Raw genomic sequence first — 12,577 nt, 5'->3', positions numbered from 1 at the left:
GTTGCTCATGTGTTTCAGTCTGCGCCTCATCATTCACTGCTGTGCGGTCTGCAAGCTCTGGAACTCGCTCTCATCAGACATATTTGTGCCAGTCCCCTATAAAGGGTTAAATCAAAGCATTATCAAAAATAAGAGATGAGCATTCCACAAACAAAACCGAAACAAACAACTAAACATAGTTTTTTCTCCTCCTTTCACACAGTGGCCCTCAACTACCAGACAGACGGCAGGATGATGCAGCTCAACAGAGCCAAGTTTATGGTGAATGGAGGTATTGGTTATGTCCTCAAACCTCCTCCCATGTGTAAAGGTAAATAACACAAACATAATGGATCAACCTCACTTTGATTTTTGTGTTGGCATGTGTGAACTGAGCTATGGCTCTGGGTAGCTGTGACATATTAAAGCGAATCAGGAGATTTGACTAAACGAAGTGGAAAATTTTGTTAAAAAAACAAAAAAAAAGGGGTAAAATGACCGAATATGTTTTGCTGGTAGATAAATGTGTACAATTACAATAAGTGTTGGACCATTTTGCATCATCGTTCCCACAATTCAGTGGCGTTTCTCCTATTCCAGATCCTCTCACGTTATGTAGTGCCAGTTCAGTTGCGGCGACGTCCAGGGTGCGATTTGTGATCTTCTCTCCCCGAAGCGATCGCACTGACTTTTACTTAAATTTTGAAATACACTGATGGGTTTTGTCCACTGTACAGGTGAAGGAGCTTTGACCACCATGAGATGAGAATGTATTTTATGCCTTGCTACAGTAAAAACCCCCCCCCCCGGCAAATCACACCTAAACAGCAGTGGCTCATGACAAAACTTACTGTGGGGTTTGTTTGGGGGTGTTTTTTTTTGTTGTTTTTTTTTGTAGATGTGCAGTTGAGTGTTTAACAGCTCTGTTTTTTTAATGTAACGTGCCTTTTGTGATGCTCGTCAGCCACTTGCTAAACGTGTGGGAATACCGGCGACACAGGTCGGGGGATTTTACAATCGATTGACGACATCAATCAAAGCTGTCGCTCTGCTGTCTGTTACTCCCCGCAGGCAGCTTCAATCCATTCAGTGATGACCCACTTCCAGCTTACCCCAAGAAGCAGCTCATCCTCAAGATCATTAGTGGACAGCAGTTACCCAAACCCCCAGACTCCATGCTGGGGGACCGCGGAGAGGTAGGAACACACCGGAACGAGCCACCGCATTGTCAGATAATCCATTTGTCTCGCGCACGCGTACGCGCACACGCTGTCATACTCGACTACTCAGACTTGCCTAACTTGCTCACAGCATAAACATAGCCGGCGCCATAAAATAAAATGTAATTCCTTTTATTGCCTTTTTCTCCTCTATTAGATTATTGATCCATTTGTTGAAGTGGAGATCATCGGTTTGCCAGTCGACTGCTGCAAGGAACAGACGCGCGTGGTTGATGACAATGGTTAGAGACACACACACACACACACACACACACACTCACACACACACACACACACACACACACACACACACACACACACACACACACACACACACACACACAGACACACACAAATCAGCTCCAACAACATCACGACATCTCAACGATGTGCACGCACCGACTCCACAAAGTAATTTGTGATCGGGCTCATTTTCAGTACAATCCCACATTTATTTGTGACAGTTGACAACTGCTTACCTTCAATTTTAGGAATGCTCGTTGAATAAGTTACAACCAGCGACGGAAACTGTTGCACACAACAGGAGAAAATACAATCAGACAATACATTTTTTTTCCCTCACCTCCGTTACACTTTAATGGTTTTTGACATGAAACCTAAAAAAAAAAAAGGCAGAGCAGAGACGTAACGTTGCCACAGTCAGAGACGTGGCGCTCGACTCGGGGCTGGAATCAAAAGTCAGGTTAATTAATTAGAGGCACAAAGGAAGCAGGGCACAGCGATCTGCTGGTGTCGCCCCTGATGCGTCTCCACAGATGAAGGCATCCTGGGGAGGGAACAGCCTCCGCTGGGAAAGGTTATTGAGCCCCGGAAGCCTTGCAGTATGATAACATCACTGTGCTGATCATTGATCCCTGAAATACATTATTTGACACATCACTACGACTAACGGCATCATCCTGATTTTTTTTTTTTTGGGGGGGGGGGGGGATTTCAGGGTGTATGATAGATAATAAGAAGCAGGGTCTATAGCACGTTTGTGATTGAATAGGGTGTTGAGGAGATCGAAATGATAATAAGAGTATATTTTTCAGGTTTTAACCCCGTGTGGGAGGAGACTCTCTCTTTTACTCTTCACATGGCTGAAGTGGCTCTGGTGCGGTTCCTGGTCTGGGACCACGACCCCATTGGACGGGACTTCATTGGTCAACGGACTGTTGCCTTCAGCAGCCTGATGCCTGGTGTGTGGACACTTCCTGTGTTTTCATGTTTTCCACAAAGAAGAAGAAGCATTTCATATATGAAAGGCATAAAGCTAAGAAAGAAGGGGGGGGCCGGTTACTATCACTTAGAATCACTACAGTACTGCTACTTTAACACAAATATATTGTACGGACAGGCTCCCTCGTGGTTAAATGCTGAACTTGGCTCCTGGCTCTGACAGGACTATTTCTGTGGGGCACATTATCTTGTGTTTAGTGAACCATGATGTGACGGATTTGTATAGTAGAAGACCTGTGGCATGGCAGGTTATTTTTGTTATCTACATCCATTAAGCGTTGTCCCTGAACTCCCGATGCCCTCTCCTCAGGCAGCTACTACACAATCACCAGTTTGATGACAGCTGTCATCTTTCTTCGACTCTTAAGCTCACACGTTCACTCCCTTCCTTTTCCAACAACAGGTTACAGGCATGTTTACTTGGAGGGGCTGACAGAGGCTTCCATCTTTGTGCACGTGTCAGTGCACGATGTCTATGGAAAGGTAGGCACTCCATTCTTCTGTTGTTTGCTGGAACATTTCCCCCCCACCAGCATTTACTTTTCTCAAAGTAATATTTTTTTTTTATTGGAAGTCAACAGAAAAAAAAAAAAGAAAAGTGTTTCTCTCAATACATGAATCCATTGAAGCTATGCTCCTTCAATCCTTTGTCTTTCTAGTGGAGCCCTCTAGTCCTGAACCCCAGCTTTACCATAATGCACTTTCTAGGATCTAACAAGGTATACTGGTGACCCGGGCTCCATGTGGTGCTGCATGTAAAAACAATGCATGTGCAATTTTGTGTTCAGCCATATATTCCAGGACATTAATCCACACAAGTCATGCTGTTTCCTTTCAAGGTTTGTTTTCATGCAGTGTTTTTTTTTTTTTTTTTTTTATTTTATTTTGTTTGTGCCGTGGTCAATAATGATGAAATAATTATTGATGAAACCATGTGGGCAAAAACCTAACAACCTTTTTGCATTTCGTCTGCCTGGTAACTCAAAGTGAAAGGCTGCCATCTATTGGTAATGTGTGAAAAAGCATGCAGGTGTTACATTCGCTTCTAACCAAGAACAATACATGGCATACTTTTTTTTATTCTTTTCAATTAACTCTACTGACTTCGAACTGTAGTGTCACTATAGCTGTTGATTTGCATTTGTTCTTGTTTTTTTGTGTGTGCAAATTTTAATCTCTGCATCTTATTCCTTTTGAACTTCAGGGTCACCAACTGCGAGGCATCCGTGGCTTTTTTAACCGCTCTTCCAAGTCCTCTGTGGACACAAACACTAGTGGGCTCAGGAAACGCTCCATCAGTGACCACCTCCTGAGGCGCACAGCCAGCGCCCCGGCGAAGGGACGGAAGAAGACCAAGATGGCCCTGTCGGAGTCTGTGGCTTCGATATCAGAGCAAAAGAACTGCACGGGTGCGGGAGCAGCGGTGGCGGGAGCGGCAGCGGGCGCAGAGGGCTCATCGGGGAGGGAAGCAGCAGTGGACAGGCGTCTCCAGCCCAGAGCCCCACTAATCCACAGACCCATCTCCATGCCTTTAGACAGGCTTCTGCAGGGGCAGCTGTCCCTCTGCTCCACAGACAAGGAGCAGCAGGACCTGGGTGCTGACACTGTCATTGGTGGGTATTATCTTTTTGTTTTTCTTGTATTAGAAATAATGATTAGATGTAGTTAATGATCATGCATCCATTCTAGTTTAAACATCTTCTTTGCTACGTAAATTTTGAAAATGTTTGCACATCCCTCTTATTTGATACTCTTTTCACCTTCAATGTTTCTTTTCTCCTGTTCATTTGAAGTCAGAAACGATCAGTTATAAGAGGAAAATATGATGCACACTCTTGGTTGGAGTCTGTTATCATGCTGATATTTAATTTTTATCTTGTGTGAGAAAAGAGATTGTTGGTATAGCACCACTACTACTTAATTTTACAGTATGCTGTTTTACATCCTCTCTGATCACCTCATGATTCAGAGAGAAGTTTTAATGGTTTTTATGAACTTTTTGTTTTTCCACATTAAGACTCAGTAAATATCAGTAAGAGTGATGTTTTTAGTCTCACTTTTTTTATCTGGTTTTCATATGATTTGTACTGGTTAAAAGTCACATTAAAGGTGAATTATATAAAAATATATGTATTTCTATCTTGGTCTTGTTTGGATCTTGGTTTGCCTCTGCGTTACCTCACAAGGGTGTGTACACCTTTTACATCCACTAAAATACTAACACAACCTGAACCACGGCAATCAGGTTATAAACTTTTAATTGTATGTTTGATAATTTAGTGTTTATGTCCTAATTTCTTTGCACATGATTTAATGTAAAGTATTTTTTTTCTGATTGCTTTCCCTCGCTTTATTTTGTGCTACTACTAATCTAAAACTCATGCTCAGTAACCGTGTGAACTGACAAATGACGCTCTATTCTCCATAATACCTTAACGTGCCTTTTCTGTCCCATCTTCATTTGTTGTGTCTCTCTATAGTAGAAAACTGACTAGGATGTTCCTGCAGGTAATCTACAACACCTATTGTCTGAAGGTTGCATCGTTCAAAAAACATACCAGTATTGCGTCCACCCAGTGTATTTTGTTCCAATGTGGTCTGAGGAATATATTGCTGTTTCATTTGTGCCCATTTGACCAAACCAATCCCATCTGACCATCTCCTTCCTAATCTGATCTTTGAAAACATGGATATTTCCTTTTTTTGTTTTACCTCCACAGCCCCATTCTCCAGCTTCCCCTTCACGGTTGTACTTGGTGATCCATTCGTCTGTGTATTGCTATTGCCTGTATTGGCTGGATTGTTAATTGTTGGCATTGAATTGTTTGTTGGCTTGGTGTTCAATATCTAATATCACATATATGTCTGTCTTTATTGACCTCTTTGTTCAATTGTTTATGTTCACAGGAAGCTGTCCCTTCAACAGGCCTCGGTCTTCCTCTGTGGACGTTGTCATTGAATCATCATTCCCCACCCAATCAAGTGTCTCTCCCTCTTCAGAGACATATAGAAATAAAGAATTCGACCAATCAGAGGTGGCTTCTTATCTGGTCATTGGTGGTGGAGAAGTCGGAAGGGAAGTGGAATATGCCAATTACCAGGCCGAAGTCAACAAGAGCGTGTCTCCAGAAACGGTCTCACCCACAGTCAACAGGCAAATGCGATTCGATAAACCGGAAACGTCATCAGTTAGCACAACATTCACCGTCGCACCGTCAGTATCCTCCTCTTCCTCCTCTGCGCTCTCCTCTGTGGCGCCTCTTTCTTCTGTCAGAATGGACAGTGATCTGAAGAGTCCCAGCTCGGTGCATGACAGCACCATCTCCAGACTCATCGACGCCGTGTCCCTTGACAACGAGCAAGACACATGTGGCTCAATCTCCGCTCTAATTAGTCAATTTGAAATCACCGTCGACCAAAATAATTTCCCATTATCGCACGAAGGCACTCCATCCCGTCACTCAAGTTACAGACCTGCAACCCCTAAAGTGGAGGAGTCGAGATCTCCTCTCAAGAACGCCGCTGAATCTCCTTTTAAACAGCTGTTAAGTCCTCAAAAGGTAGCGCAGATATCAAAGCGTGTGAATCATGGATTGTGTTCGCCCTGCACAACTTCCCAGACAGATGTGCCCACCCCAGCTCTTGTGTCCAGCCCGGAAACTGCCGAGCTCGAGGAGGTCTACACCATTCTGGATGAAGAGGTGCTGTTGCCTGTATCCGTGTACAACCTGAAGAAACAGACAGTACATGTTCAGTCAGATACAACAGAAAGTAGGCCTTCCAGTAGTTACAGATCTTCCACAACAAAAGTGGTTCAGGGTGTAGGGAATGCACGCAGTCTGGGATGGGATGACGTGGACAGAAAACGAGATGAATCCAAAGAACGTGAGGAGTCGGAGGAGAGGGTGTATGAAGAGGTAAATGACCTTCTTCTAACAGTACCTCAGACAGCAAAGGGTACTCCTAAAAGCTACATGAGCCCTTCTGCGAATGGCTGTTACCAGTTTCACCCTGATTCGGGGAGAAATGTTTTTACAGAAGTGGAGCTGAACGTAGACGAGGATCCATTGGAACGGATGTTGGCTTCACCAACACATGGCAGTCAGTGGGAGGGGCTTACAAGTCCAACCAAACGCCACGCTATTTACCAAAACCACAACTACACCTCAAACTACCCCCAACAGAAGCAACCGTCGTTGTATCGCAAACCTCAACAAGAATACACTTCACATTCAGTTCATGTTGGATTTTCAGACCTTCGTTCACCAGTGAATCAACCTTCCAATCATCTTTCTAATCCCCATAGAAATCAGCCTCCTCCCCACCATAGACTCATCAACTCAAGACCATTTAACCAGAGTCCCCTGCGTCAGAATAGTTACCCCATACCCCAGTGTAACTCTCAAGCTCTGAGCAACTCCAGAGATTTCAGCGGTTCCTACAAACAACAGAGGAGCTTCAGTGGCAACCAGATCTTCAACAAACCTCTCCAAGAAAAGATGGGGTGTAAGCAAATAGAACCAGATCAAGCGGGGTACTTCCACAACGGTTTCACCTTTTCTGAAAGTCAATCTACTGGGTCTATAGAAACCTACAGAGACAGAAATCTATATCCCCCTACTTCAGACTCCGATGCAGTGTATAGTCATCCGGACTATGATTGCGTTAAGTCCTCACCGGCCTCCCCAGTCCCTCAAAACAGCCAATCACACAGTCAAACACAATCATTTGCCCCAAAACAGACGTGGCACCAAAAAGTGTCCCACGTCAATACAAGGCACCAGACACAGGCTGAAAGCAACATTTCAGTCCAGTCACATTCAGGACCTTCATCAAAACATCCTCAATCTGCTACGGCAGACTCTACAAACCGCAGCCCATGCAAGTCTAAGTCTCTGGGCGACTTGACGTCCGAAGACATCTCCTGCAACTTTCAGAGCAAGTACCACATTATCAGTCGCAGCTTCATCACCCCGCACATGAGGAAGCAAAAGAAAATGGGCACCGTGGGGGGAGAAACTTTCCAGCCGCAGTCCTGTGATCCACTCACAGAACAGCTACGTAAGCTGGTCAGTCTGGAAGGGGACGACAGTGACAGAGACAGAGACAGGCCACAGCCTCCTCAGTTACGTCAGGAAGCAAAACACCTGCAGTCACACCCATCGAGTGTAGCCCCTGTTGTTCCCAGGGATGTAGACGACTCTCCTCCCCCGCTGACCCGTCGCCTATCTTCACGGAGCCAAAGCCGAGTGCGTCACATCAATAACCGCGCCCGCGAAAGGCAACAAGAAGCTCTGAAACCCCGGTCTGGGGTGGTCATCAACAGCACTGCCAGTATCGGTGGGGTTGTGCTGAGGAATAAACCAGCGTCACAGAACCCGCCAGCTAACAGACACTCCACTGGCTCCTACATAGCGGGCTACTTCGGTCAGCTGGAGGACAGGGGACTCCCCGAAGGAGCCTGCACCTCACTGCTCTACGGAAATGGGGACCAGTATGACGACCGGTACTACGCTGACGACTCGCTGCAAACTCCAAACAACTCTGTGTCAGAGCCTGAAGTCTACTTTCTGCTCAGACTATAAGCATGAAACAAATGGCAAGGCAGTGATTGTTTGATGGGATGGATATCGCTGAAGGATAAAACTCAACCATTTCTGTTCACATGTCCTTCAACAATAAGGTCTTGCTTTATAACAGTTAATTCTACGTTATTCCATGCTATTTTGTCAAAAAAAAAAAAAGGTTCATTCTCTGCAAATGAAGTAAAGCACCACATATTATGCCTGGTCAGATCAGACAGCATGAATTTCTGTATGAAACGTCCACTATTCAATGGTGAATGGTCTAGTCAGCTGTGTGTTGTCTATATTCTGTTCGATGTGTAAATGTACCTGGGAGCTTTGAGTCTCTTTGAATGGCTTCCTAAGACTGATTGTACAGACTCTTGTTAACTTTGTTCCTGTGATGTAACGTCCAAACAATTCTCACTGACCAAAAAGCAAAAAAAGAAAAGAAAAGAAAAGAAAAGAAGAAAGAAGACTAAAGAAAAGATTAATTGACTTTTAATCAGATTGGGAATGTCTTTCTCTTTGTATCATTTGAATGTGTAGTATAATCAAGTCACTACTTACTTTTATTCGATGGGATTCACCACGTCAAATATCAAATGTAAGTCTTTCTCCTGACTATTCAGTGGTATTTCTTTATATTTTTTTGTGTTGTGTGTAAATATTCCAGACATGATTTCATGTCAGAGATGGTTTTAAATTTGGAACCAATCTGAGTGTATACATTTTGTTTGTGCATGTTACATGTGAACATGTCAAGCATGACTATGCACCAGTTTTTACGGTAGATGTTGCATTGCCCAAACACATTTGCACAAAACAGATAGTTGTATCAGATACAACAAAGGGACATTGGCTTGTTTGTATTGGGTGCAATAGAGTACATAAACCTTTGTGCTTGTACTTGTTGTGCGCTCTGACTTGTAGAATTTGACAATATGCTTACAAATTTGAAGAAGAAGAAAAAAAAACATTGGAATTTAAAGGTTTTTATTTTTGTAATTACTTTGATACAGACTGCAAAAATAATATCTTGTTGGTTCTGGTTCTATTACTTTGTTTTACTTAATCCTAGTCACAGTTTCACAGGTCAGGCTGAGGAGGAGATGGAGGCTGAGCAGCAGGGTTTTTTTTTTTTAAATGATTTCAGTGTTACACCATCCTTTTTTTCTTTGTATTGTTGCTCATTGAAGAACTGTGAGCATTTTCCTACCAATGCAATAAAATGCTGAAATATCTGATTTACACTAATGGTGTTTATTCCCCCCCCCTCAACATAATCACTCAAACATGAAGTTGAGCCTTGAAATTAATTCCTTGTAAGTCGCAAACAGCCTCATCTTTTCCCTTATGCCACCTTAAATGTAATGGGATGTAATTGCTCATGAAATGATTGTGTAATAGAGGTGATAAATGGCCCACCTGTTGCTCTGGGCATACAATTCCCCAATCTGGTTCCAATTTAGACTGCCACACTCTGTTAAAATTTAATGGCTCAGTTACTGTACAAACATTCCTGTAAATTTAAAAGATTGTGTGATTTTTTCCCCCTCCAATCACACTTAGACAATAAAAATGTTTAAAAGCTTGAGCACTCTGTCGCCAAAATTATTATTGTTCCTTGTCATTTCATGAAATGGCACATCAAAACAACAAGCATGTTAAAAGTGCGTGGCGTTCATTGACATGATGACGTGGCTGAGTCGAGTGAAGCAATTTGGAATATTGAGTGTTTGTGTTCACATAAAGGCCACTTTATGTTTGGCTTCAGGTGTGAGCAGGGCTACAAACATTTCTGTCTTTTCTCATGACAAAGAGCAGGTATGAATACGAACCTCCCATTTGTTTCAACATAAAGAAAAATGAGATATTACAAAGTATTGTATGCAAGTCTGTGTAAATTGACTATACATGCTGGTAATTATCCCCTTCTTCTCTTCCTGAGGTGACTTGCATCACTTGAATAAGCAATTTGCATTCTTTATGGCCTGGCAGTAAAAATACATGAAAAATGGGATTTTTGACAGTTATTTTGAAAATTCTGCCGAAGAAAAGCATTTAGGAAAGGCTAAAGAGTGGGAGCACATTGAGTCTCTTTGTTTAACCGATGGGGGGTAAGTCTGGCAGCCTAGTGTCAGATGGCAAAATTGCTCTGCTACCCGGAGTGAAGCTTTGTTTTCATGTATGTGACGAGCTGTTTCTAATAAGTTTGGCGTCTGCAAAGTTCCCTGTAAATGGTCAGAGACATGCAAAACTGCAAGTTGGCTCCTCACGCCTTAATTTGAAGCAGGCTTGATTTTATGTTCAGGTTTATGATCGGACTGCTCTTTTAATCATTGCTCCTTCTTCTTTTTCTTTCATTTGACTTATAATGGCAGAATTTTTCAGGTGATTCTCGGTTTCTGAAAGGAGTTAATAGTGACTATTTAAGCCTGTGAGAATCTGATCATCCAATCAACCAGCCTGATTATATGTTTCTTCATTACAGAGTTTGTGTCAAGTGTGATTCGTGTGACATTTATATTTCAACAAAATCTAGAAACTAATCTAAGACTGCTCTTACAAGTATAGATCATTGTCTGAATACATGTTTTGAAGGCTCAAAAACCAACCAAACAAAAAAACAAGACACAAATATTGACAAACGTCTCCACAACACCACAGGGAGTCGACGGAGGCAGTGCAGCATCCTTTTACTGACACGCCGCCGAGGTAAGAGTGGCACATAATGTTCACCTTGCAGTTTATTCTGCAGCTCGCACTCGCCACAGCCTCCTCACCTGCCCACACAGAGACCGTCCTCCCCAAAACACTCCAGACTACAAAGAGGTAAACACAATTATCACTTATAAACAAGAAGAATGAAGCTCTTAAGCTCTTTAGTCTTGGGTTAAGTTTTGAAAGCGCCACTAGGAAAACATCCTTATATACACCAAAAAGAGGTATTTTCAAGGATTTGTATGTACTCTTTGGTCAATCGTAAGAGCTGGTTACATCCTGGACAGGCTGCAAGGTCCACACATATCCATATTCACAATTATATCCATCTGCAGAGTCACCGGTTGGCCTGAAACGCATGTGTGGCAGAGAGGCGCATGGCGGGCCTCAGGTGAGGCTCGTTAGAGGCTGATCGCCAGGAGCCGGTGAGATGCCGTGTGACAGGCGGAGGAAATAGCCGGAGTGCGAGTGTGAAAGTGTTTGTGCATGCAGAATAAAAAAAATGCTCAAGTGGCAATGTGTGTCCTGGCCTCTGTGTTCCCCATCAGTAGCGGGGTGGCCTGCCGCAGCAGGTTTCTGAACTGTGGGAGGGAAACCAGAAAAGTCGGCAAACAAAGCCCATTATTTCAGGACATATACACTGTTGTTCAGGCGATGGTTGTGATGCCTGGATCGCCATTAGCAAAATAAAAGTATGCTGCATTGACTGTATTACATAGGCTCACGGGTAAAATTAGAATTTAAACCGGTGAAAAAGTATGAGTGTCGTTTCACTGATTATCTCGACTTGTGACTGGTCTGTTCTCATCTGTACTCTGTGTTCCTCCTCCATGTATTTGCCCTTCGCCCTGTGCAGTGTCCGTCTGACTTCTGGTCCAATAATGAAAGAAGGACCTGCATCCATCGGCAGCTGGTCTTCTTGTTCTTTAATGAAAACCCCGGGCTTTACTGCAACTGCTCCAGCTGTGCCTGGTGCCGCTGTGATGAGGCTGGGTTTGTTCGGTATCCTTTACTGCCGTCACACACCTACGATGCAGAACCCAGCATCAGGTAACATGTTGTAGGTTTTGTGACGTGCAATTTGTGTCTTACGATGTTATTATTTCTCCACCTCAAGGTGCAAGCAATATCTCAGGGTTGAGCCTCCTGGTCATGTCCTGTCAGTCAAGATCGGCTTCCTCTGCCTCTTGGTGTCCCAGTCTGCGCCACCATTGTTGTACGAGTTTGTTTGAAATGGATGAATGTGACGAACAATGTAAAGAACTTTTTTTTTTTTTTTTTTTTTTTTTAAATAAAAGCAGTTAAATTAATATGTTGGTTTTTTGTATCACTCGTGTTTTTAGATGGATGGACGAAACTAAAGTACCTGAACGTGTGAGCAGAGAGAAAATGCTGTTAAAATTCCCTCTGATATCTGGATGTTAATCTTGTTCCCAGCACGAGATGGCAGCAAACCGTCAGAAAGCAATAATACGTTTTATTTACTACATTTTGAAACTTGAGTCAGACATTGTTCGTTTTTGTATCATGCCTGGTTGTTAATGTTTTTTAAACAGCCTCCTATTCGCTTTAACACTAAATACAGAGTACAGACTGCGTCCGGTTTTGCTCTATTAATACTGGAGAGTTTGTGATTCATGGCAAAGCAGTTTGATGAGGTTTGGTTTGGCTCCTGTCAGAGTGGGTGGAGCAGGGCTTGTCCTTGAAACAATTGTTAACTATGTGTTTAACACATTCCTGTGCGGTCGGAATGTGGGATAAAGCAAAAGGACTCTGCTTGAGATGCAACAAATCTACCTGCAGATCCAGTTTGACAAGCTGGTCGTGTGAAGACGTAAATCACGTATC

The 12,577-nt window shown here is 43.2% G+C and overlaps 1 protein-coding gene across 3 annotated transcripts in view; it reads left to right on the top strand.

The window, feature by feature from the left end:
* plch1 (phospholipase C, eta 1) overlaps positions 1 to 8,053 on the top strand; it is a gene marked incomplete at its 5' end in the record, with an annotated part of 61,216 nt that extends 53,163 nt beyond the window's left edge. For all 3 annotated transcript variants that reach the window (XM_080507893.1, XM_080507892.1, XM_080507894.1), the window contains 8 exons: positions 203 to 310; positions 1,051 to 1,175; positions 1,357 to 1,441; positions 2,255 to 2,401; positions 2,845 to 2,924; positions 3,101 to 3,160; positions 3,646 to 4,054; positions 5,349 to 8,053. In XM_080507893.1, the coding sequence (XP_080364019.1) occupies positions 203 to 310; positions 1,051 to 1,175; positions 1,357 to 1,441; positions 2,255 to 2,401; positions 2,845 to 2,924; positions 3,101 to 3,160; positions 3,646 to 4,054; positions 5,349 to 8,026 (3,692 nt within the window). In that variant the 3' untranslated portion in view covers positions 8,027 to 8,053. The remainder of the gene's footprint in view (positions 1 to 202; positions 311 to 1,050; positions 1,176 to 1,356; positions 1,442 to 2,254; positions 2,402 to 2,844; positions 2,925 to 3,100; positions 3,161 to 3,645; positions 4,055 to 5,348) is intronic.
* Between the last annotated feature and the right edge of the window lie 4,524 nt (positions 8,054 to 12,577).

This window comes from Blennius ocellaris, assembly GCF_963422515.1.
Source record: "Blennius ocellaris genome assembly, chromosome: 2".
Taxonomy (NCBI): domain Eukaryota; kingdom Metazoa; phylum Chordata; class Actinopteri; order Blenniiformes; family Blenniidae; genus Blennius; species Blennius ocellaris.
Note: the sequence above shows the minus strand (reverse complement) of the source record. Positions and strands in the feature narration are given on the sequence as shown.